General features: G+C 32.3%; 1 protein-coding gene across 1 annotated transcript in view; it reads right to left on the bottom strand.

The window, feature by feature from the left end:
• Positions 1 to 5: 5 nt before the first annotated feature.
• The window catches only part of LOC114329239 (glucose dehydrogenase [FAD, quinone]-like), a 123432-nt gene continuing 95495 nt past the window's right edge, over positions 6 to 27942 (bottom strand). The window contains exons 6-9 of the mRNA XM_028278283.2: positions 24371 to 24514; positions 22805 to 23045; positions 8464 to 8767; positions 6 to 2827 (exon numbers count right to left, since the gene is read on the bottom strand). Of these exons, the coding sequence (XP_028134084.1) occupies positions 2606 to 2827; positions 8464 to 8767; positions 22805 to 23045; positions 24371 to 24514 (911 nt within the window). The 3' untranslated portion in view covers positions 6 to 2605. The remainder of the gene's footprint in view (positions 2828 to 8463; positions 8768 to 22804; positions 23046 to 24370; positions 24515 to 27942) is intronic.

Raw genomic sequence — 27942 nt, 5'->3', positions numbered from 1 at the left:
AGAAGTTTAACTTTGACACCCTGTATTTCGGTTATTATCAACTTTTGTACAAAGGTAAGTTACCTTAAATCGACCTATTTTAACCTCAGGAAACTATGGTTAAGCTATGGCCCATTCTTTACCAAACACCCTGTATTTTGGTGGCTCAATCATGTGTATCTGTAAGCAGTACTGACGATGACATTTTTATTTCGAAAACGTTCTGTGATGAAGCCCGAAGGGGTCTTTTTAATGGATATATACCTTTCATAATTGCTTTGACATAATATGTTTTATAAATATTGACATATTTCGAAGGAGCTAATTGATAAAACACATATTTTGATGAGTTTTTCATAATATACCGCTTACCGAAAATAATTTTGAGGTTATTCCAAACTTATTTATTTACTAATCAAAAATTAATGTTGCTGTCTCTGTTCTTGTTCAGTACTATTTCGAGTAATTGCTTACATACTAAAAATATACAAAAATTGTTGGACTAGATATACACTTCTTATTTACACATCTTTTAAACAAAATTGATGACATCAAAAATATACTCAGCAGTATTTTTAGAACTAAATAATGTTGTATAATAACTTACTACCAAATAATCAATTAACTACAGCAAATACCAATTCATTGAGGTATGCTAAATGACGGATTTTGGCCTCGAGTTACCTGACCTCTGCAACCAGCAACTGGTTAGAAGGTCGACATTCTGATGAGTCTAAATCAAAAGTAATGACCATTTATATACTAAGAAGTTCCTTAGTTTTCAGTGTATTCCTTCATTCAACCGTTCTCTCCAGTTCTTTCTGTTTTGGCAGTCCCGTTCCTGCAAATTTCTTCTTTCCATTTCTTCGTCCACTTCATTTCTGAAAGATCTTCGTGGTCTGCTTCTCTTCATTCTTCCTATCGGGCTCCCCTCTGTTATTCTGTCCAACCATTTTGATCTGCTTTTCTGACATATCCGTACCAGATTAATTTCTTCTGTTCTATGCAGTTTATTATATCTGAGTTTATTCCCATTCTTTTCTTAATCTCTATGTTATTTATGATATCTCTTCTTGTTACTCTGCAGCTTCCCCTTAGGAATTCCATCTCTTCTTCTTCTTTTTCTTCTTCTTTTAATAGGACTATGTCCTGTTTCTGTTACAGTCTCTGCTGCGATCTGGAGCTCCAGCTATCGTACCATCGTTTTTTGGGTCTTCCTATGGGTTGCTTGGTGTTGGGCTTCTGTATCTTCGCCCATTGCGCCATACGTTCAGGATCCATCCGATCTACGTGGTCTCTTCACATGCGTCGTCGGGCTCTTGTCCATCTGCCTACGTCTTGAACGCCTAGCTCTCTCAATGTGTCTTCGTTTCGTATTCTATCTCTGAATGTGATACCTCTTATGGATCTTCGGGTTTTCATCTCTGTTGTTCTCATTATTTGTTTGGTCTTTGTTGTCCTGGCCCTTATTGAAGAATTCCATCTCTGTTGCTCTTATTTCGTTTTTGAGTTTTTTATTTATTGTCCAGTTTTCATACCCATAAGTAACACCTTCTTGTCATGGTGTTACATATTCTTCTTTTTGTTTTTATGCTGATGTTCTGATCCAACAGTACCGGGTTCAATTTTCGTATGCCCTCTCTTGTTTGTCCTACTCTATTTTTTATATCTTCTTCAGTTGTTACTTTGTGTGGTATTATTAAACCTAAATACCTGTACTTGTCTGTTCCTTTAATTTGTTTACCTTCGTCTATTTCTAGCTGTTTTATTTCTGTATTCTTCGTTGTTAGGTATTCAGTTTTGTTTAGGTTTATTTCCATCCAGTAGACCAAAGTAATGACCATTACAAACGAAATAGAACGGCTTGTCAGATGAAAATAGTACGAAAAGTTGAAGGAGTGACGAAAATGGACAAAATCAGAAACGAAGTTAAATCGAAAAATCTGGGAATCAAAAGTGTAGAAAAAATAGAAACACAATAATTAAGATGGTTGGGGCATCAAGTGCGTATGGACAATGAAAAAACGGTAAAGCCGAAGAAACCGAAAGGGGAGTTAAAATAAGAAGAGGTAGACCCAAGAAAGAGACCCACAATAAACAAAATGAGACTGAGCTGGTCTCAAGCAAGAGAAAAAGCCATAAGATAAAAAAACATGGAGAATATTCATTACTTTTATACTTACGGTGGAAGAGGGAAGAGGTTGAGGATAAGTAAGAAACTGTTGCTGTTTGTGTGTGCTAGAGCTTTCCATTCAGACAGTCAATCAATTTTTTAAATAATATTTTCTCTTGGATATCCTAGCGCCCCCTTTAGTGTTCTCTCGCACCCTAGAAGGTGCCCTAGGTTGGCAATCGCCAACTTACCAAAGCCCCAAAAAGGGTGGTTTTAAAATTTGCTTGAGGAAATATCACCGTAATTGGCATTTGCTGTATATATAAGATATTTTTGGTTCTTAAAGTATTGCCCTAATCATACAAAAACCAATAAGAATAACAATGAACAGTTTTTAAATAATTTCACCACAGTTGCTTGACACTTAAATTAACACCACATAAAACTTTCTATATCACGCTACAACTTTATAGCCCCCTACCATGTTATCAGCATATCACAATTAATAGTTTCCTAAGTCACACTGCAATTTTGGTTAATATTTATATCTCGTTTAATGGTATATGCAACATCCATGCTGCGTTTTCTTCTTTTAGTCGTTGGATTCAGCCAGTAATACTTGATCAGGTCTGCTCCTTTTTCTCCTATCATAATAACAGGTGCATTGATATTTCCATTTGTTATAAACGGCATTATAGAAGCATCTATCACTCGTAACCCAGAGACGCCATAAACCTAAAACCAAGAGGAAGAAGTTATATCAATGAAGAGTAAAAGATACAGAAAAGGTAAAATATTGGTACAGCTGTAAATGAAATTAATTTTTTGTGCTGTTGCATTCTTTTGTACAACTATTAAAACTAATCCAAAAAATAATAGAACAAAACAAGCCTAAACCGCTACCACTAAATACCACTAAAACACAAAACCTAACCTCTTCAAAAAGGGAGACAAATCGGACACGGAGACAACCAACAAACTGAATGAAATTGTAACATTAGCAGAAGAACAACAAGGTTTTAGGTCGGGACGATCATGCACCTACGCTATATTTATAATGAGGCAAGTTCAAGAGAAAGCATTAGAATACAACAAACTGGCATATTTATATTTTGTGAACCTTAAGAAGGCATTTGAAAGGGTAATTTAAAGGACTAAAAGGATACATTTGTTGTAATCAAGTGAAAACCCTGTAAGAAATCCATGGTAAGACACTATAGGACAGAGTTAGTAGTATAGATATACGACGGGGATGCAAAGTGTAGAATATTATCTAATACCTGGGTAAGAAACAAAAGAGTAGAATGGAATAACTACATAAGCCGAATGAGAAGATATAGAGTAGTGTTACAAAACTGACATGACTTTTCTATAAAATATTTTAGGCAATAATGTTTAGTTTTAGTTGACTTTATTTATTTTTAATAACTTACTTCTAAACAAATGAAAAACACTGAATTTATATCTTTTATTTTACAAACTACGATATCTAAGTTATTTATTACACCAAACCCACTAATTTATCTAATTACAAATTCAAAAAATATACCGCGCCCGTTACATATCAAAGTACATCGACGGTTTCAAATTCACAACTAAACTTCTAATTCCAAAAATGTCTATTTATATAGTTATGTACAATTACTCTACTGATTTCCAGAAAAATCTAAAGGTAAATATTATTTAAAGAACAATAAAAAAAAGGTTTATCGATGGCCTTCTAGAAACGCCGATTGTTACAAGTTTCTATTTGTCTCGCCTGCAGAGAGGGTCAGACAGTTTGACGACAGAAGCTTCCGGAACGAAATAGGCCAGGTTGTGAGCGGCCTATAAATACTGTCACAGTAGCAAGGACGGCGAGATACGGTGCCCAACAGGAAGACGATCATTGGAAAGACCACGAAAACGATGGAACGACAACTTACTGAAGGCACATTGAAAAAACAGACTGGCATGTCTTTACAAAAAGAAATAGATGAAGACTCGTTCTTTTGTTGCAAAAGTAATAAAGTGAATATTTGAACAAATAGTTTGTTTAATACCAAAAAAATGATTTAAATACCATTCTGTCCTAAAATCCTTAATTTTTGATTGATTTTTTTTGCAAACATCAGCAAGTTTTATGTAAACAATATCAGTAGAAAGAAGCTGTGTGGAAAATTGGTGGATCATTTTACACCAGCGGTTCTCAATCTGTGGTACATGTACCACTGTTGGTACATATCATTATTTGAGGTGGTACACAAAACACAAAAACAGTCAAAATCAGCACCACTATTATAGTTAACTAGATCACCTAGCTAGATAGGTATTTCAGTTAGGTGGTACCAAAAACAATACAAAGTATTTAGTGGTACATGACTCAAAAAGATTGAGAACCGCTGTTTTACACCTCCATAAAGACAACATTCCAAATGGATACAAGTTAAGAGCTCTGTACCAAACCTTTATTATTGATTTCTTTTCAAAGGGATTCTTTGAATTTACAATGTCAAGATTTTAAAATTTACCGGAAAATATCAGTTATAACGTACCTACATCTTTCTTTATGTTTCTGTTATTAACTATGTTCTGTGTTTGTCGTAGTTTTCTACTTCTAAAATAACTTTGTTTTTTCAGAATCTCCCCTTTTTTTCATATTTGATTGTTTAATTACACCTTCCACGTATTTCCTTTTTATCTGTATTATCCCTATATTGGAATCATCTTCATCTGTTGTACCATCTTTTTCATCCAAAAATGTCTTCGCACTGATTCTCCTATGCAGTTCTACTGTATCATAATATATAGATACCTTTCTCATTTTTCTATGTACCCATCTGTAGGTTCCGTCCTATTCAGTGCCGAAATCTCTCGAAGTGTTGCGTCATATGCTTTTTCAAGACAATGAATGCCATATGAACTTATTTATTTTTGTTCCTCTAACTTTCTGTTCATCACATCAACCAAAACCCTGTAGAAAGACTAGAAAGAGTGACACACTACAACTGCCTCGGCACCATAATAAATGAATAATGGACCAACAACCAAGAGATAAGAACCACCTTCAACCGAATGGGGGCCTTCTTCGATAGTCACAACCTCCCTCTTGGTATAAAAGTAAGAATGCTGCGATGGGACGTCTTCTCTTTCCTTTTTTATGGGTGTAGAATCGTGGACCTTGAACGAAGATTCTTCTTCTTCTTCTTCTTCAGCCTTCAGTAATCCAACTTTGGACATAGCCTCCCCCAATTCAATCCTCTGTTGTCTATTTTGCGCCACCTGTTTCCAGTTGTGTCCTCCAAACTTCTTTATGTCATCGGCCCATCTCATTTGTGGCCTTCCTCTACTTCTTCCTAACCACGGTCTCCAATGTTGTATTTCGTGATTTCATCTTTTATCCTTCAGTCGGGCATTGTGTCCTAAGAAGCTCCATTTTAATTCGGCATGTTCTCCTGCGTCTTTTACTTTGGTTTTGCTCTAATCTATGTATTTGTTTTTTTGTCTATGAGCCTCACCCCGAGCATTGATCTTTCCATCGCTCTCTGTGCCTTTACTATTTTATCCATATTGGCCTTGGTATGTGTCCACGTCTGTGAACCATACGTAAGTATAGGGAGAATACACTGATCGTAAACTCTGGTTCTCAAATATTGTTCTATTGTATTGTTTTTCAAGATCCAACTCAGTTTTCCAAATCCTGCCCACGCTAACCTTATTCTTCTAGTAATTTCGGCAGTTTGATTTTCTTTGTTAACTTTCATTATCTGTCCCAGGTAGATGTATTCGCTTACTGTTTCTAAATCTATGTCATTCGACGTTATTTTTGTAATGTTCGATGTATTCGTCATTACTTTTGTTTTTTCCAAGTTCATCTTAAGACCTACTTTTTCCGAAGCTTGAAATAGTTGCGTCATCATGGTCTGTAATTCTTCGAAACTTGTAGCGAATATTACAATGTCGTCAGTATATCTCAAATGACAGTTTTCTTCCATTAACATTTATTCCTTTATCTACCCAGTTAATTTCTTTGAACATGCCTTCAAGTCCCAGTGTAAACAGCTTTGGTGAAATAACGTCTCCCTGGCGAACTCCTCTGTTAATTGGTATAGCTTTGGTTTTCTCATCTATTTGTATTTTCATTGTAGCTTTCTTATAAATATTATGTATGAGCATTCTGTATCGAGAATCTATCCTGCAGTTGTTCATAGCTCTCTCTATTGCCCAAAGTTCTATGGAGTCGAATGCCTTTTCATAATCAACGAAGCCAATGTATAAGTTCAAGTGATATTCATTGGCTTTCTCTATTAGCGTTCCGACTGTAAGAAGATGATCCGCTGTACTGTAACCCTTTCGGAATCCTGCCTGCTCTACCGGTTGATAGCTATCAAGCTTCGAAGATAGCCTATTAGTTATTACTCTCATAAACAGTTTGTACATTTGGGACAACAGGGAAATTGGCCTATAGTTCTTCAGATCTCCCCTGTCTCCTTTTTTGAAGAGAATTATTGTCAAGCTTTCTTTCCAATCATCTGGGACTTCTCCTTTGTGAAGGCGTTCGTTGAAAAGATTTTTCAATTCTTCGAGAATAATTTCACTCTCCTCCTTTAACATTTCGGCAAGTATTACATCTGGGCCCGGAGCCTTATTGTTCTTTAGTTGTTCGAAGATATGTGCACAAAATTGGAAGCATTGGAGATGTACATAGCTATATCAAAGAATACTTAAAATCCCGTGGACTGACCGGGTTATAAATGATAAGGTCCTAAGAAGAATTAATAAGAACCGAGAGGTACTGAACACCACCAAATCTCGAAAGTTAGAATTTTTAAGACACATTATGCAAAATGAATATTTGGAATGCAAGGTCCAGGAGTAAGAACATCCTGGTTAAAGAATCTCAGAACCTGGTTCAACACAACATCTGTACAGCTTTTCCGAGCTGCTGCAGATAAGATAAATATTGCCATGATGATGGTCAACATTCGTCACGGATAGGTACATCAAGAAGAAGGAAATATTTCTGTTGTTAATATACAGTGTGGAAGGCACTTATGGAATAAAATTATTTCTTTCCTTGTATCAAAAAATTATAAAAAACGTTAAGACCCGTCGATTTTTAAATAAAAATGTGCACTTTTTAAACATAAATTTAAATATACAGGGTGATCCTTGCAAGTCTGGCAGAGTCCATATGCTTTATTTTTAATGGAACACCCTGTATATTCTTGTATTTTTAAAAATTGCTTAACAACTTGATTTCAACGAACTATATAATGTAGGATGTATTATGAATAATACAGGGTGAAATTTTGAAATTAACAAGTATGGAAACCACTAATGGAATAAAATTGTTTGTGTCCTTATTTTAAAAAATGATAAAAAATACTGTGACGTCAACTTTTAAATTCAAACGAGCGCTTTACAAACATAAATTTAAATATACAGGGTGATTCACGCAAGTACAGCATAGTCCATGATCTTTAGTTTTAATGGATCACTCTGTACATTATTATATTTTTAGAATCTGCTAAACAACCTCATATCAAAAAAGTGTATTATGTAGGGTCCATTACAAGGTGAAATTTTGAAATTATTTATAAATTTTGTTAAGACATTAAATAAAAAACCCAATAGATTTAATGCTTAGTTTAGAAAATTGATGCCTTTATTTAGCTAATTTAAAATCTATACCATTATTTAAAGCATGATAAATTATTAATTTTAAAATTTTATGTAGGTAGGTATTTAATATCTTGCCGAAAATTACACATAATTTTAAAATTTCACCTTGTACTATTCATAATAGGCCCTACATAATAGGTAGGTATACACTTTTTTGATATGAGGTTGTTTAGCAGATTCTAAAAATATAGAAATATATAGGGTGATCCATTAAAACTAAAGATCATGGACTATGCTGTACTTGCGTGAATCACTATGTATATTTTAATTTATGTTTGTAAAGCGCCCTTTAGAATTCAAAAGTTGACGTGTCCCAGTATTTTTTATAATTTTTTAAAATAAAGACACAAACAATTTTATTCCATAAGTGGTTTCCATACTCTTTAATTTCAAAATTTCACCCTGTATTATTCATAATACGCCCTACATGATATAGTTGGTTGAAATCAGGTTGTTAAGCAGATTTTAAAAATATGAGAATATACAGGGTGTTCCATTAAAAATAAAGCTTATGGACTCTGTTAGCCTTGCAAGGATCACCCTGTACATTTAAATTTATGTTTAAAAAGTGCATATTTTTATCTAAAAATTGACGGGTTTCAGCATTTTTTATAATTTTTTGAAACAAGGACAGAAATAATTTTATTCCATAAGTGCCTTCCATCCTATATATAAATTTATTACTTGACAACCACATGCTTGCTTACCCTTAATTCTGGATCTACTACTGCATACGGATCTGATGGAGGTCCCATTTTCGCCGTGCAAGAATAATGATAAATCGATAGAGTATACTGCCTTATGTAGCAATCCCAGTACTCGTCAGTGTAAGGGGGCAAGTGCTTGCATTTCGGTACTGGTACGTTATGGTACCGCGCCCCAAATCGTTTCATAGCTTCCGTTTGTCCAAAAGCTACAGCTGCTTTAGTTCCTTCCCTTAGAACGTTCACGTCGTGGGGGTGTGTAAGGTAGTTGTGGTAGAAGAGGGGATAATCGAGGGGATCTTTTGACCTAAAACAAAAAGGGGATAAATAATAATATATTTGTCTATATACCAATTATCTAAAACAGTGGTTCTCAACCTTTTTGAGTCATGTACCACAAAATTCTTTTAATTATTTTTGGTACCACCTAACTAAATATCTATCTAGCTAGGTAATCTAATTAACTACAAATATGCTGGATTTTGGCGGTGTTTTTGTTTCTTTTTGCGTACCACCGTAAATATTGATATGTACTGTAGCAATTTTTATTTCTCTCTAAATAGATTTTAATTCAGCTTTCATTGCTTCATGGTTTTTAACTTAATTACCTGTAGATTTTAGAAGCTCTAGGGTCGTGTATTTCTCAGAAAAACATATGCTCTATCGATGGATGCGATTCTCACGCAAAGTGTGAGAATTTAATACCTTTTGGGTAAAAGAAGTCGTTAATGCTTTATCCAGAGGAGCCATAACTCATTTAGAAGTTAGGGTTTTAAGGTCCCTTTTTACATATCTTTTACGGCGGTTGATCAAGCGGCTTAGGTAAGCTAGCGTCCCTATTTAATCAGAAATCCTTGAGATCTTAGCATTGGTGAGTTGAACTTATATACAGTGAGTTGAGTCGTCTCAGTCATGTAGTGAACTCTAGTATTTTGTGATCTTAGACCAGCCTGGATTCGTCTGGTAAGTCTTTAAAAAACCATTTTCTTCATAGAACACTCTCTGTGAATAATTAATTTTGTTCACAGGGCTGGTCCCAAGTTACTACTGCTAATATCTACGTCCACATTACACTGTGGCCAAAGCTATTCTTTGTCGCTGTCGCTGGGTATATTTATAACCTGGCCGATAGAGATGCCTGTGGCACGGGCTACCCTCTGACATCTGTTTTAAGTAAGTTACTCGTCCTTTACTTCTTACTGAAGAAGATAGTAGAGATGCCTTTCGCATGTCCAGGGCAAAGACCTTTTTGTGTTTTTCTTGCGGAATAGGTTCATCGATTTTATGTTTTCGCTCAGTTTGTGATAGTGACATTCTGAAAAGTAGGTCATACTTTTAGTGTGAAGTTTGTCATTATTGATTATTTTATTTTTATTTTTAAATGGGTGATCATTTCAACTATAGACATTTTTATTATGTAATTTTTTGTGTAATTACTATAATATTTATTATTATGGAAATAAAAAAAAAAAGGTTTTTTTATTGTCGAATAGATGACGGAATATAAGTGTCAATTACCTATTTTTAAATTTTTTGAGTAATTATTCAGTTTTTCTGTATAGTAAGTATTAGAAGTCATTAGAAATTATAGTCATCTATTCTACGTCGTTTATTACCGGTCTGTGTTGTGTTGACCAAATAATATTAAGTCAATGTATTGGAAGTTTTCTTTTTTTGGTCAACAATTTTATAGTTATTTCTTCTCTCTGTGTATATTATATAAATATTGAGTATTACCTTATTGAGAATACCTTATTGAGTATTTTAATAAATGTTACATTGAAACGTACGATGTCGCATTTTATTTAATTATCATTTACAGCTCAATATTAGAACATTGGTGTTTTGTTGTAGCAGCGTTGCTAATTTTTCTATTGTAGCATTAATTATCGTTAATAGTTCCTTTTAGAGTTTAGCGGTCAAAACTCCTGGCGTCCTCTGTCTTTTAGTTTGGTGTATTCAGTATTTCCGTTTTCTTTGAGTCCAAGTGTCAGACCATAAGTTAATGTTATCTATCCATCTTTTGTTTATTGTCGTTTCAGTAGCCCTATTCGTGTATACTTATCTATTCATTTAACATCTTCCATTGCAACAGAAGTCCAACTCAAAGAACCACGCCCACATCTCTTCCGACTGAGCAATGTGGTCTTCGTATCGTCAATGTAAGCGATTGGACTTTTCCATCTTCGGTCATTCCTTATTACATCTAAGGATACTATCGACCTGATCCTTCTGGTTCAGCCTTCATGCCCACTTGTCCATCCGATCGTTATAGTACCACCAGTGGTAAAAATGTACCACAGATTGAGAACACTTGGTCTAAAATATAAATTGATTATTTTATCTATAAATAATCAAAAAATATATATCGTTCTTCTTCTTCCGGTGCCTAAACGTTTCGGATGTTGGCGATCAGCATGGCTATCTTAGCTTTGCTCCCTGTTACTCTGAATAGTCCGATTTTCGATGGATTCAATCACTTTCTCAAGTTTTGAAGCCAAGATATTCTTCTTCTCCGTGGTCCTCTTTTTACAAATACCTTGCCTTGGAAAATGAGTTGCAACAAGCCATATTATGTCTGTGCATTCCTTATAACATGGCCAAGATATTCTATTTTACTCTTTGATTGTGTTAATAATCGCGCATTCCTTGCCCGTTCCACGTAAGACCTCAACATTAGTCAAAATACATTGCATCTGATAATTTTGGTACCAAGTGGTAGATCGTGACTTCTGCAAAAAGACTTGATTATTAGGAACGCTGATCTAGCTTTTCCTACGCGTTGTTTTATTTAAGTATAGTGATTCCATTGGCTGTTTATGTCGGTACTAAAGTATGTGTAACTGTCCATTCTGTTAATTGTTTGTTGGTTAACCAAAACTGTATATGTATTTAATATTTCGCGCTTACTGACTACCATGTACTTTGTTTTTTACGTATTGAGGTCAAGTCCATATCACTATTATCTTATATGCGTGACATTAATCTTTGCAAGCCATCTAAGGCTAAGCAAGCTATCTGCAAAAACTACTGCTTCGTCGGCATATTCAATGATGTTTAGACGCACTCCGTTGACTAATACGCCTTGCATGAAGATATGTTTAGAGTACATATTAAATAACACCAGAGACAGAATGCATCCTTGTCTCACTCCTCTATCTCTGGAGACTGCCTCTGTCAACTGTTCATCCACTTTAATGTTGGCAGTTTGGTTGTAATATAAATTCAATTATACTCATATATGATTCTCAAGCCTCTGTCATCTAATATCGCTTCTTTCAAGATGCTTATGAGCTTATCATATTTTACTCTATCAAAAGCCTTTTTGTAGTCGATAAAACAAATTTATACGTCACAGTTGACATTCCTGCACCTCTGCTCAAGCACTTGGACAGCAAATAAAGCCTCTCGAGTGCCTAAGGGATCGCATAATCCAACCTATGTTCATGATATTTGTTCTTCGCACTTTTTATACAGTATGTCCCTGTAAGTTGTATCCATATGGAAAACTTTTTTATTATTAAATTTACGAAAAAAAGTTATTCTTTATAAAAAGCTCTGCATGGTCCAAAACCTAAGATTTAACGATCAAGTATCAAATTTTTTGAATATTATACGAGGTATGTCAAAAAGTTTGAATTTCCCTCAAGAGTAAAGCAGCTTTATTTTTCACAATATTGAAAATTGCTATTATGAAAAGTTGTTTGGAATTAAAAACTGTATTCTAGTATGCAATTACATCCTTCTAATTGAAAAATTTTTTTTTTTTTTTGAGAAATTATGGATAGACATTATTTTCAGTTATTTTAATTCAGATAACTCTTTTATTATTAATTTTACGAAAAAAAAGTGATTCTTAATAAAAAGTTCTGCATGGTATAAAATCTAAAATACAACCATATTTTGTCAAATTTTATCAATTTTATACGAAGTATGTCAAAAAATATGAATTTCGCTCAAGAGTAAAATACGTTTATTTTTCACAATATCGAAAATTGTTATTATGAAAAGTTATTTAGAATTAAAAATTATGTTTCAGTATGTAATTACATCCTTCTCATTGAAATATTCTGAACTTAAAGGTACTTTACTTTTGATCTAAATTTATCTTTTTTGACATAACTCGTATAAAATGGATAAAATTTGATATAAGATGGTTGTATTTTAAGTTTTAGACCATCCAGAACATTTTATTAAGAATCACTTTTTTTCGTAAAATTAATAATAAAAGAGTTATCAGAATTGAAATAACTGAAAAAATAATGATAGTTATCCATAATTTCTCAAAAAAAAATTTTTCTCAATTAGAAGGATGTAATTGCATATTAGAATATAGTTTTTAATTCCAAACAAGTTTTCATAATAGCAGTTTCCAATATTACGAAAAATAAAGCTACTTTACTCTTGAGTGACATTCAAACTTTTTGACATACCTCGTATAATATTCAAAAAATTTGATATTTGATGGTTAAATCTTAGGTTTTGGACCATGCAGAGCTTTTTATAAAGAATAACTTTTTTTCGTAAAATTAATAATAAAAAAGTTTTCCATATGGATACAACTTACAGGGACATACTGTACATAATATATTCTACCATCCTATCACTTTTGAAAACGTTTGCAGTTCTCTCGTTTTCCGTTCTCTCAACAATATTGATATTATCAGTATAGGCAAGGAGACGCACTCCGTTGACTAATACGCCTTGCATGAAGATATGTTTAGAGTACATATTAAATAACACCTCCTCTATCTCTGGAGACTGCCTCTGTCAACTGTTCATCCACTTTAATGTTGGCAGTTTGGTTGTAATATAAATTCAATTATACTCATATATGATTCTCAAGCCTCTATCATCTAATATCGCTTCTTTCAAGATGCTTATGAGCTTATCATATTTTACTCTATCAAAAGCCTTTTTGTAGTCGATAAAACAAATTTATACGTCACAGTTGACATTCCTGCACCTCTGCTCAAGCACTTGGACAGCAAATAAAGTCTCTCGAGTGCCTAAGGGATCGCATAATCCAAGCTATGTTCATGATATTTGTTCTTCGCACTTTTTATACATACATAATATATTCTACCATCCTATCACTTTTGAAAACGTTTGCAGTTGTTTTCCGTTCTCTCAACAATATTGATATTATCAGTATAGGCAAGGATTTGCACTGTATTTGTTATATACTGAACCGGTGGTAGTGATTTGTGATAATATCACTACGTATTACTTTTCCCAGAGTCAGATTGAACAGTATATAGACGAGAGGATCTTCTTGGCGCAGCCCATTATTTGTTTTACAAGGTTTAGAAAGTCTCCCTGGATTCGTACTTTTCATTCAACTTTTTAAGAGCTAGTTTCCTTCAATTTACAGAGTTATAAGCTGCCTTTTAGTGTATATGTTATAGTCAAAGCCCGAACCTCAGGCACTCCTAGGTTTGACTAGGCAATCCTCAGGTCTGAATGCCGGTCTTAGTCAAAGCCCGAAATAAATTACAGTTTCGGCCTTTGACTAGTCAAACCTAGGAGAGACTAAGCTGGTTAGGCAAAGGTCGAAATTTAATTTTATGAAATCGGGGTTTGACTAGTCAAACCTAGATCAGCTATTAAAATGTCGTAATTTGTTAGATTAGGTTTAATAAAACGTTATTTTTTAATTGTATTGCTTATTATATTTATATTGTCGCAATTAAAATGAAAAAATTGTGTTTATTCTCACATGTTGTGGTATTATGGCATTTAGAGTTGCACAATACGTTAGATCTTTTACACTTACATAATTTTGAAAAACATTTCTTATTGCAGTAGCATTTTATAAAGTCTTGTCCTGCAAATTTAGAATTTTGTGTACTAATTTCTCTTTGAGACAGTTTAACGTCTGGAGCATCTTCGAAATTAAGAAAATTCTCTTTGCATTATCTTATTTGATTTCTTGAAAAAAATGTGCTTATTGTTCCTTATTTCGTACCAAGTTTATATAAAACGTCAATTGTTTTATCTTGTATGATATCCAAAATATTTCGAGCATCTCCTGTGACCCTATCGAAGCTGCGGAGAGGTATTGTTACAGTTTTTCCGCTCGAAATAGAAGGAAATTTTTTTTCCCTTAATTGTTTCATAGCATTATCCTGGGCATTAAGACCTTCAATCGCCTTTCATTTATTTATTTTAATCTTTTCTGTCTGTGCACAACGCATGCATGTACCTTTTCTGTCAAAAGCTTCATAGTATGCACCAAGTGAGCTGTCAGCGTACACAACATGTACCACCTAATTACAAATTATGCGCGTATGTGCATCAGAGATCTCTTTTTGGCAAATAAAACAAACCACCTTTGAAGAAGTAATCTGAATTGTTTGAAAATTTTCTTCTTCTCCTAGTACGGTCCAGGGGCTTTCTTAGTATTATCGTGATCCTTAGTTTTTTCTCCGATTGCAATACATATCTTCATTCACAGTTGACGAAGACGCTCCCATTTCATCTGTTTGTACTAAAATAACATTTATATACTTATTCAAACCAAATTACGTTGTTCAAGAAGTGAAATAAGAGAATGCAAAGAGAATTTTCTTAATTTCGAAGATTTTCCAGATGTTAAGCTGTCTCTATAAAGAGAAATTTGTAAAAAAGGTTCTAGATTTGGAGGACAAGACTTTCTACTGCAATAAGAAATGCTCTTCAAAATTATGTAAGTGTAAAAGGAATAACGTATTGTGCAACTCTAAGTTCTCTAATGCATCAACATGTGAAAATAAATACTAATTTTTTTATTTTAATTACGACAATATAAAAATAATAAACATTAAAATTAAAAAATGACGTTTTAATAAACCTAATCTAACACATTACGACATTTTAATAGCTGATCGGGGTTGGACTAGTCAAACCCCGATTTCATAAAATTAAATTTCGACCTTTGCCTGACCAACTTAGTCTCTTCTAGGTTTGACTAGTCAAAGGCCGAAACTCTAAATTATTTCGGGCTTTGACTAAGACCGTCAGTCAGACCTGAGGATTGCCTGGTCAAATCTAGGAGTGCCTGAAATTTGGGCTTTGACTATAACATATACATATGTGCTGAATATATATGCCATATTCTTGTGTTTTCGAAAACGTGTCTAGAGTTACAATTTGATGGCTTGTCGATATACCTACCACCTTTGAAACCAGCCTGGTATGTATTTTGCTATTATTTGTTCTATGTGTGGTGCCTTAGTATACTGGAAAATATTTTATGCCCTGCATTTAGGAACGTAATTTCTCTGTTGTTCAGGCATTCAAAGATATCTCCTTTTTTGTAAATGGTGCAAAGTATTCCAATAATAAGATCACTGGTGAGGGATTCCTGTATCCAAATTTTTTTATGTAATGCTATAGTGCCAGTCATTATCCAGCCTCAAAAGTCCACTGCTGAACATAGGCCTCCTCCTCTTGTTTCCAAGCCCGTCTACCCTGCGCCGCTCTCATCCAGTTTTTATTTAGCCTTCTTAAGTCGTCAGTCCATCTTGTAGGCAGTCGACCGACGCTTTTCTTGTCTTCTCTTGGTCTCCATTCCAGTAACATTTTTGTCCATCGCCCATCTGTCATTCTGGCTATGTGTCCTGCCTATCTCCACTTTAGTCTGGCTATCCTTTCGATGACGTCAGTCACCTTAGTTCTTCTCCTGATTTCTTCGTTTTTGATTCTGTCTCGCCGAGTTATTCCCAACATCGACCGTTCCATTCTTCTCTATGTAGCCCAATAAAATAAAATAAAATCAAAATGTATTTATTTATTTAAAAGATATTTTTAAAAAAGTATATGATTCATATGAGAGGATCATTGTTTAAATAATTAAAAATGGGTAATTTTTGCACAAAATTTAATTTTTTAACTGATGCGGTAATTTATGTTTTTATTAATGTTTTTACAATTTTTTTCTGCAAATCTGAACAAAAAATCTTTTATACAGAGTGGGGCAAATAAAAGGAGCCACCCCGATATTTGGCAGTATTTACTGGATTTTAAGAAAATAAAAAAACAGGTCAATTTTTTATCTAAGGGGGACACATTTTTACGGTACAAACATCTGTCTTTTGTCAACTACCTCCCTTCCACTTCCCCCACCCCTTATTTTTAAATAGGGAATAGTGGTCGTGTGCTAGCTCATTTGAAAGGTTATTCAATTCTCTATTGAGTAATATCAACATTGACATAAAAATTTATACAGGGTGTCCAAGAAAAATTATTTAAAATTAAATTAATTGACACAAAAAGAAGAATATATGTGATTTATTTAACTCAGAATACATTCTACTGCTGATAAAAAACAGAAAAAAATGTTTATTTGATAAATAATCACTGTTTGTTGCTTAAATTCAATATTCGACCTACCAAGAGGCAGATGGGTGGAAGCTTGAACATTAAAATTAAGCAAAAAGCAAAAAGTCTATTTATCAAAAAACATTTTTTTATGTTTTCTGTCAGCAGTAGAATGTGTTCTGAGTTAAATAAATTACATACATTCTTCTTTTTGTGTCAATTAATTTAATTCAAAATAATTTTTCTTGGACACCCTGTATACATTTTTAAGTCGATGTTGATATTACTGAATAGAGAATTGAATAACCTTTCAAATGAGCTAGCACACGACCCCTATTCCCCATTTAAAAATAAAGGGTAGGGGAAGTGGAAGGGAGGGAGTTGACAAATGACAGATGTTTGTATCGTAAAAATGTGTCCCCTTAGATAAACAATTGACCTGTTTTTTAATTTCTTAAAATCTAATAAATACTGCCAAATATAGGGGTGGCTCCTTTTATTTGGCCCACTCTGTATAAGACTTACTAAATTAAATTTGACCCTTAATTTTAGACAAGAGTATACAAGTTTTGGACATCTTGGATATTAAAGCACCCTATGTAACGCACAGCTGAATGTGGCTGAATTTTTATGTTTTTGCGTCACAGTGTTGCCATGCTGTTTTCTATATATTTCTTTCATAATTTCAATCAATGTTAAATGCACCTACAAGAATAATAGAATAATAAAACGTCACAATGATTTAAAATAATCAAGTAAAAACCTATATATACTATTGTGTATCAATTTATTAATCAAAGATAGAAAAAAATTTTTATTTTTTAATATAACGCGGGCACATAAATTTGATACACCCTGTATATTGATTTGTAAATATTTATTAGAAGTTAGCTTTTAACGCAAAATGGTTTCTCCTTAATGAATTTTTCCATGAAGAATATTAAAAACATTTTTGTAAATAAAAGTGAAGTGAAAGTTATTTAGGATTAGTATTTTAAACCGATTGTTTATTACGGGAAAGATAGAAGCCATAGGTAATTAGTTCTTAGAAAATTAAGGTAAAGAAAGTTTGGAATTTTAAATATGTTTGTTTAATGACAGAAATATTTAGATAATTTCCAAAAAGTCATTAGTTTTGAGTAGAAGTATTGTTTGAAAGAATGACTGGGTTTTCGAATGAAAAAAAGAATGGGGAGAGAGAAATGTTTCTGATTGGCTTGGAAATTTGGAATGGGAAAGTTTTGTTTGAATGTTGAGATAGTTTTGGAAAGAGGAATGGATTGTGTTACCGGCATCCAAAAGCGGCAGTCAAAAGTTTTCGTGAGTAGTTCAGCAGCAAGTACTAGTGTTTTGTTTTGATAGTGGCAGTAGCCGAAAAGTGGTACGAGAGACAAATCAAATCGAGAAGAAATATCTCTTTGATTATGTACAGTCCAAGAGAGTAAGTTACAAGAATTATCATTATAAAAATTATTTGTGACACCAAGTGCCAAAAGATACTTGGGTCTCAGGAGATTATTGTTGAGAGAAAGAGAGGAAAGAGTTTTGGAGTTTATTGAACGAGTACTGGCAAAAAAGAGGCCTGGCTTGTGTTTTGGAGAAATAGTTGCTGATATCCTGCTGGATTGTTTGCTGAGAACGGAGAGGGCTTTGATTGGTAGCCTAACATAATCAACAAGGAGAAACTGTTTGGGTCAAGAGGAGACATCATTGTGTGTGAATCAAAAAGGTTAGTCAATATCCTATGTGATAGATTTTTTTTAATCAGAAGTTAATTTTTTTACGTAAAAGCATATGAATTTAAGATTCCAACATTTCAAAAATTTAATAGGAAGTATATTACTGGGTTTATTAATGGTATCAAGAACAAAGCGATAAATATTTGTTTGAATTAGATTAATTTATATGGTAAAAGTTTCTTTTGGACAGTTATGCCCACAGAATTGAATTGATAAATTTACAGAACATTGCTTTTGATAATAAAGGTAACTGTATGTTTTTATTTATGATTTTTCTATTTATTTCCTTTTCCTATTTTATCCCGATAAGGATCAACTAAGAGATACTGAAACCACGAGAGAAGATAAGTATAACATAAGATAATTTAGACATTTTTTATATTATAAAAAGGCACCCTGAGATTCTTTCTTAATTTTTATGTATGATTTGCGTTAATTAAATAATTGATCAAATAAATAATAATTAATATAAAAGTAATAGAAAGCAGATCATACAATACATAACGTATTAGAACATATCTAAAATACACAAAAATGATAAATTTCACACACAAATATAATAGCACAAAAAATTGTAACGTGATAGTATGAAAAAATAGAGGATATGGCAACAGTGTTACATGTGACGGTCGGATCCAATGGCAGTATCTACACAGACATATTAGGGTGCGCTAATATCCAAGATGGTCTTATTTTTTTTTGCTTTTATGTATATTTTCGACAAATGTATTAACAACTCAAAATTTCAATTAAACACCCCTCCAAAATGGTGTTTGAAAATTGGTGTAATTTGTTTAAAATTTGTTTTTTTAATAACATCGCCGGGATTAAAAATTTTGAAAATATTTTTCGATATCCGTATTCCTGGAAGTTTTTGACACACTTGCAAAAGAAAAAAAATTCTAGATCCATTTTTTGCGAAGATAGCTTTTCCAAGTTTAAAAATTCATAATAATATGTTAATTTATCAATATTAACATTTTAAAGTGCGTGAGTACATCTATCAACCCTACCAATTAACAATGTCATTTATACATAGAGTTAAAATTTTAGAATATTTTAAAAAATAATGATTTTCGTAGCGACCTTAAATGAAAACTTTTTGCATGAAGAGTGGTGCAGTAGTACTTTGCAATATCTTCGTTAATAATGGACCAATTTCAATGTTTTTTTTTTCAGTTTAGGGTAGCATATCAAAATAATAACATCTAAATTACACTTTTTACAATAAGTATTTGTCAATTTGTTATAAACAATTTTTTTTTCAATTTTTTTCTCTTTATGTGATAAATAAAATTCGACACAAAAGATTTTTTATAAAAAAAAATAACAAAATAATACTGAATTGGCATTAAAAATTTGGTAAAGACTTTTTTCTTTGTACAATATTAAAGTATATATGTACTTTACATTTACTAACAGGTAGTACACTAAAAATTGTGTTTATAATTGTTAATTTTTATTCACTTGTATGTATACATACTCGTATATTTATATAGAGGTTATCCTCCATTTTTTTATATATTTTCTTTTGAATTCGCATTCGCAAAATGATTTGTACAAAGAAAAAAGGTTTTGTTTCTTGAATAAAATTTTACTATTTTGTTAAATTTTTAAAATAAAAATTTGTTTTAATACTGTTTTGTGGTTATCTTTGATGTCTTTGAGAAAAAAAATTGAATAAAATATTGTTTATAACAAATTAGTAAATATTTAATGTTGTTCTGAAGCTATTTTCTTGTGGCATTTTTACAATTTTAACTATTTATAATGGGAAATAAGCCACAATATTATTAAAAAATGATTTTTATTAACGTTTCGACGCCCAAATCGGGTGCCGTTGTCAAAATACAAAATACTACTAACATAAACAAAAATGTTGTTGCTTAGTAAAAAAAAAATTCTTCTAATAATTTATTTAATTTGACTCATTTATATCGGCAATTCAGATACATATGATACATTTTAAAGTAGAAGACTTTAAATTGATATTGCCAATTTTTATGAGTTGCGTTCCTGGGACGACTTTACTGAAAGATAGTTCATTCGATTACATGAAATCATTTTGGGCGTCCAAACGTTAATAAAAATCATTTTTTAATAATATTGTGGCTTATTTCCCATTATAAATAGTTAAAATAGTAAATATTTATTGCAAAAAGGGTCATGCAGATGTTACTATATTTATATGCTACCCCAAATTAAAAAAAAAAACATTGAAATTGGCCAATTATTATTGGAGATATTGCAAACTACTCCTCCGCCAATTTTCAGGCAAAAAGTTTTCATTTAAGGTGCTATGAAAATCATTATTTTTCAAAATATTCTACAGTTTTTATTATATGTGTATAAATGGCATTGTTAAGTAGTAGGATTAATAGATGTACTCATTCACTTTTAAATGTTAATATTGATAAATAAACAAATTATGAATTTTTAAACTTGGAAAAGGTATCTCGGCCAAAAATGGTTCTAGAATTTTTTCTTCTTTTGTGGATGTGTCAAAAACTACCAGGAATACGAATATCTAAAAATAATTTCAAAATGTTCAATCCCTGCGATGTTATTAAAAAAACAAGTTTTAAACAAATTACACCAATTTTCAAACGCCATTTTGGATGAGTGTTCAATTCAAATTTTAATTTGTCAATACATTTCTCAAAAATATACATAAAAGCAAAAAAATGAGACCTTAAAAACTTATATACTCTATCGGCAACAATCGCATTTTTGGGTACACGACAATTAGACCGAAATCATTAGACCGAAAGCAGTAGACCGAACTCATTAGACCGAAAAGCACTTTACCGAAACCTCACTAGACCGAACAGCATTAGACCGAAATGGTAAATAAATTTAAAAAGTTTGCAGTAAATTATGCTAAGATTTTGTATATCTGTCTCTTTGTTTATTGTATTTTTTTTGTATTATTTTATATATAGACTGTGTAAATTGTTACGCCGTACAGTCTGATATGAAATACTTTTCATCCGTTAAAAAAATTAGTGAAGGTAAAAATAAATTAAGGGTAGAGTGAAGTTAACACTATTTTAACTGTTTATAATAACTATCCAAATAACATTTAGTTGTAATTACATTAGTCTTATCTCTTTTACTGCGACAAGTAAAAAGAACTACTTTTCGGTCTTCTGCTGTTCGGCCTAGTGAGGTTTCGGTAAAGTGCTTTTCGGTCTAATGAGTTCGGTCTACTGCTTTCGGTCTAATGATTTCGGTCTCTTTACAGTAAACCGCATTTTTGCAATTGAAAAAATTATAAATGAAGTAAAAGACAGACGTACTCTCAATCATTTATTGTAACTTCCGACGACCGGTTTCGCTCTCTAAACTATGCAGAGCATCTTCAGGTCAACGGTTACAAGTTACTAAATGAAGATGCTCTGCATAGTTTAGAGAGCGAAAACGGTCGTCGGAAGTTACAATAAATGATTGAGAGTACGTCTGTCTTTTACTTCATTTAAAATGAACTCTCACATGCAACCCATTCAACATTTGAAAAAATTATAATTTTTTATAAACTAATTAAATATCTCATAAACCGCTCAATATTTATCAACCAATTTTTTTTTCTGTTTATACTGATACCATAGCGAAACTTTTTCTGCAAGTCAAAATGTTTTATAGTGCTTATTTATAATGCAAATAATATTTTTTTTGGAAACTTGTTTTTCAATTTTGATTTACAATTATTTAAATAAATTATGGGTCGAATTTAATTTAGTAAGTCTTATATAAAAGATTGTTTCTTCAGCTTTGCAGAAAAAAAAATGTAAAAACCTTAATAAAAATATCAATTAACGCAGCAGTTAAAAAAGTAAATTTTGAGCAAAAATTGACCATTTTTAATTATTTAAATAATGATCCCCTCATATGAATCATATACTTTCTTGAAAACTTTTTTTGGCTTCACCTAAACTTTGATAAAAAGTTTATTCCAACCTGTACGGAATTACATTTAGATTTATATGTATTGTGATTTTATTTGATCGGTCTAATGTGACTCTTAGTTTGGTAGCCAAGGCTTTAGTTAAAGTAAGTGTTTCTGATCCGTATGTCAGGACTGGGAGGACGCACTGATCAAATATCTTTCTCTTTAGGCATGTGGGCAACTCACATAGTGCCATTATGATTACAAATACATCAATTTCTTGTAATTCTAAAGAGGTAGTTTCTACTCAGAGCGGAAACTTCAAATAAATGCAAATTTTATGTATTTGGTAAAAGGAATCACAAATCTAAGAAACGTAGAAAGCTTAAATTATGGACCGAAATCACAAAAATCCTACCTCAATCTGATACGCCCTCTACTTTTTGGTCTGAGCATCATCGCGAAAACACCGAACGTGTCCTTGTAGTTTACCATTCCATAGACTTCGTTATAAAACTCATCTGTAAGTCCGTGAGCCTTTTTAACTTGGGTACCACCATCTGCAGGGGTTGTGGTACTTGTTAACATGAACTCCATATCAGGCCAGTCATCGCTTTGGTTGGCATATTTGGTGGGAATAAAACCAACAGTTTCTAAACCTGCAAGTAAGTTATCAAATTATATTTTTTTAGTGAAAAAATAAGGACCATAATATGTAGATTATGTTGATACAGATTATTAGATAGGGTAAACAAAGGTTATGTTGGTGCGAGTTCGACTTTAAAACGTACCAGTAATGTTTAAAAAGTAAGAAAACATCCTCAAATGTGAAAGTGTAGGAGTACCTAACCCATACCTACTTAAAGGCGGGTTGACATTACTAGTTAATAACGAACGTGGCTCACGCTTACGTATTTTTCCCTTGCTATTGTTAGGTATTTTATTATCTATTTTCAAACTCGAGCAGTACATTTGTATTGATGCAATACATAGTAATACAAATGTACTGCTCGAGTTTGAAAATAGATAATAAACTATCTAACAATAGCACAGACAAAATACGTAAGCGTGAGCCACGTTCGTTATTTATGCATTGCATACAAATACAAATGTACTGCTCGAGTTTGAAAATGGATAATAAAATATCTAACAATAGCACGGGCAAAATACGTAAGCGTGAGCCACGTTCGTTATTCACTAGTAATGTCAACCCGCCTATAATGATTTACGTCCCAGGAAATCATTCTTCAAAAAAGAAAACTTTTAATGTTTTGATCAATAAAAAAATTATAATTATTTGCCTTACAGAAGAGCCCGAAAACTAAATTTTGAAGAACATTAAATAGTTATATCCCAAAAATATTAAAAGGTTTGCAAAATTATTAATAAACAGTGAAATTCATAAATTCGGAAAGAACAATTTTAACAATATTTTAACATTATTTTTTATAAATTCATCCATACCTATAAATTGGTAATTATTAAAATATTTTTTTCTATCCATGATATGTGTGTTGCCTATTTTGTAGGTGTAAGAGGTAAGAGAACTTTTAATAATTCGATCAATAGTTATTTACCTTATAGGAGAGCCTGATAAAAGTAAATTTTGAAGAACATTAAATAGCTATAAGAATATCAGAAGAATGACTTTTTGTAAAATTAATAAACAGTCAAATTTTTAAACTTGAAAAGAACAATTTTTAAAATTCATCCATATTATAAATTCATAACAGATTTTTTCTACCCATGATTTGTGTGTTGCCTACTCTGTAGGTGTGATGATTTCTTAGTTCAGTAAGTTGTGAATGTTTCGTGCCGTTGTTAGTTCCACAGAGTGGCTTCTAGCTACTAAATTATTGTTATTGGAAAACTACAAAAACGTATTGTCAACACATAATTCGATTTTAAGCGCTAAACATTTACTTATCACGTTGAGCTTGTTTGTTTAATGTTCATAATATGTCTAGTAAGCAGTCTCTCTTACCTACTGACGACGTTAGAGGACCATCTTCCTTGATAGCATATCTCAATGCTGTATTTATGTTAACCAGACGGTTTATTACCAGACTTATTGGATAATCTATTAGAAAGGTCACCACTGAAGCTATATGGTCCTGTAGATTTTCACCTAAAATTGATACAATTATTTGAGATAAAATGTGACTTCATATCTGTTTCATAAACATACAGTATTTTAACGAAGACCTTAAAATTGCATAATGTTGTGTGATAAAATACCAAAATAAGTTTTTTGTAGACTGTAATATTCTGATCAGTGGGGGTGTAGGGACTAGGGAGATTACCTCCCCCCTCAACAAGACCTCCCAAACCACATACAGACAAACTCAACCCAATATACCCGCTATTAGGGAAATTAAAGGTACTTAAGCAAGGTATTATTTATGTCTTTTATGTAGTTTTGGGTTTATCTATTGTATGTCTTTTGGTTGGTGTTTAATTGAAAGTTCCAACGAAAGCAAGTCCCCCTCCCCTCCTCAAATGTCTAGATCTGCCACTGATTCTGACACAGTTTAATATACACACCACGGCATAAAATTAGGGTTACACCCAATTTGACGTTATTTTGGAATTTTCTTTTAATATTTTTCGATTTTAATGAAGTCTACTTGCAAAACAATTTTTATTGTTCAAAGTTTACCTATTAAAGTAATGAATATAAATTTTTCTTTGATATAGTCCAGAAAGCCACTGCGCATCCGCTAGGAAAAATATTCTAATTCGGATTTTTTGTACAATCTTACTCAAAAAGGACTCCTTTTAACAAATTTGCATGTTGCCAGGACCAAAAGGTGGTCAAAAATTTTTTAAACGTTTTTTTTTTGTTTTTTTCCTAAAATTATTTTTTTTTGCATGGAACAAAGTTTTTTAAGTTTTTTGGATCATTCCAAACAGAAAAGGTCTTTAGTGACTTTTCTCTAAAAATAATAGTTTTTGACATATAAGCGATTAAAAATTGAAAAATTGCGAAATTGGCCATTTTTAACCCTCAAAAACTATGTGAAAAACTGAAAATTTGAATGTTGCCAAGGTAGGTAGATATTCTTTAAACATCGATTGATGAAATCCCGAAGAGTTTTTTGCAATATAATATTCAAAACTCTTTTGTTTTTTAATTGATAATCAAGCGTGCGCGACACTATTTTCCACCGACAGTATGGTGCAAATGAAAGGAATAAATTCGTTATTCCGTAAACAGGCGACTTTAAGGAAAAATCCCGAAACAGGTCGATTTGTATTTTTAAGTTACGATATTATGGCATATATCGTATACTAGTGACGTCATCCATCTGGGCGTGATGACGTAATAGATGATTTTTTTAAATGAGAATAGGGGTAGTGTGCTAGCTCATTTGAATGGTTCTTCAATTCTCTATTCAGTAATATAAACATTTATATAATTATTTATACAGGGTGTCCTTCTACTCCTTTTTTTTTTCAAATAATTTAATTTAATAAAAATTTTTTGGACACCCTGTATAAATAATTATGTAAATGTTTAAATTACTGAATAGAGAATTGAAGAACCTTTCAAATGAGCTACCACACGACCCCTATTCTCATTTAAAAAAATAATCTATTACGTCATCACTCCCAGACGGATGACGTAACTAGTATACCATACATGCCACAATATCATAACTTAAAAATAAAAATCGACCTGTTTCGGGTTTTTTTCTTAAAGTAGCCGGTTTACGAAATAACGAATTTATTCCTTTCATTTGCACCATACTGTATACACATGCAACAGTGGAAAATAGTATCGCGCACGCGTGATTAGAAATTAAAAACAAAGGATTTTTGAACATTATATTGCAAAAAACTCTTCGGGATTTCATCAATCGATGTTTAAAGAATATGTACCTACCTTGGTAACATTCAAGTTTTCAGTTTTTCACATAGTTTTTGAGGGTTAAAAATGGCCGATTTCGCAATTTTTCAATTTTTAATCGCTTATATGTCAAAAACTATCATTTTTAGAGAAAAGTCACTAAAGACCTTTTCTGTTTTGAATGATCCAAAAAACCTAAAAAACTTTGTTCCATGCAACAAAAATAATTTTAGGAAAAAAACAAAAAAAAAACGTTTAAAAAATTTTTGACCACCTTTTGGTCCTGGCAACATGCAAATTTGTTAAAAGGAGTCCTTTTTGAGTAAGATTGTGCAAAAAATCCGAATTAGAATATTTTTCCTAGCGGATGCGCAGTGGCTTTCTGGACTAATGTTATAAGTAACGAAAATTAAATTGTTTTTATTTGAGACGCTTTTCATTAAAACAAAAGAAATTTTAAGCACTGTAGTAGCGGGTATACCATCTTCTTGTCATGTGGTTGTTGTTCTCTGTCAGTAATAACAGTTTGCAATCCCAATTATCCCATTCCAGCACTAGTATTTTGCGATTCTTTCACAATTTCTGGGAGCCGACCATGTCTCCTTAAATTCTTAAATATGTTGAATTGGATTTAAATCTGGACTCCGAAGAAACCCAAATAAATCCTGTGATAAAACCCTCTCAAGTTATACTAGTAATTTTAAAATGTTACCTCGACTTAAAGCCTAACCACGAACGGCAAAATATGGTCTTCTGTAACCTCTGTCATTTGACGTCCCATTCTCTAAATCTAAAAGACTTACTTCGTGTGAGCGTCAAAATATATGCCTCCCCTTACCATAACTCATCCTCCACCAATGTCTGATCAACTGATCCTTGTTTCACCTGGTCGTCGCCATACTCTTACTTTATCTGAGCCTGTTAAACATAACCGCAGTCCATAGAAAAACAATATACGACTCGAATTTGCTTTTGTCCAAGCCAAATGTCCAGTAGCTCTTGTTATAATGTTCGAGAAGTTCATCTTTTTTTTGAAGTTATACTTCTTTACGATCGAGGGTGAAATTTTATACTTGCCTGGCGCATGCGCAGACAGACAGTATGTAGTTCGTTGCTAATCTTTCAAATTATGTATGTATCAGCGCAAATAAGTCATTAAAAGAATATATGTATTAGTGTTTTTAGTAAATGTATTTTTTATTATAATTTTTGTGTCTTTGGATTTGTCTTCTTCGGGAATAAAATATTTTATAATAATAGTAAGTATATTTATTTTAAATTTTAAAGTATTTTTATAGTCTTGGTCTATTGAATTTGTCAGTATGCATGAGAAATGTTGTAAGCTGTCAAAGCAAAGGGAGTTTGGCTCGGTGGTAGCGCGTTCGACCGGAGATCGAGAGGTCCCGGGTTCAATTCCGTGAGTTATCTAACTTTTTTTTATTTTTAGTATTGTTTTAGTAAAAATTTTTGGAAAGTAGTAAGTAAAAATTAGTTTAATCTTTAAATACAAATAACCTGTTGAAAGTATATTTATTTATTGAAATCATATAATAGAAGTATAACTTCTTACGTGCGTACAAAGTACACACACATTCTTTTTTTTTTTCATCTTTAAAGAGGGGTGGTCTGGAATCTTCAAAAGACATCTCAGTCCAGAACGCCGCCTGACTGACCTTAGTGCAGGATTCATTCTTGGTAGCCCCAGC

The sequence above is a fragment of the Diabrotica virgifera genome, chromosome 3 (genome assembly GCF_917563875.1).
Source record: "Diabrotica virgifera virgifera chromosome 3, PGI_DIABVI_V3a".
NCBI lineage: Eukaryota > Metazoa > Arthropoda > Insecta > Coleoptera > Chrysomelidae > Diabrotica > Diabrotica virgifera.
The sequence above is the reverse complement of the archived record's forward strand: the minus strand, read 5'-3'. Positions and strand labels throughout refer to the sequence as shown.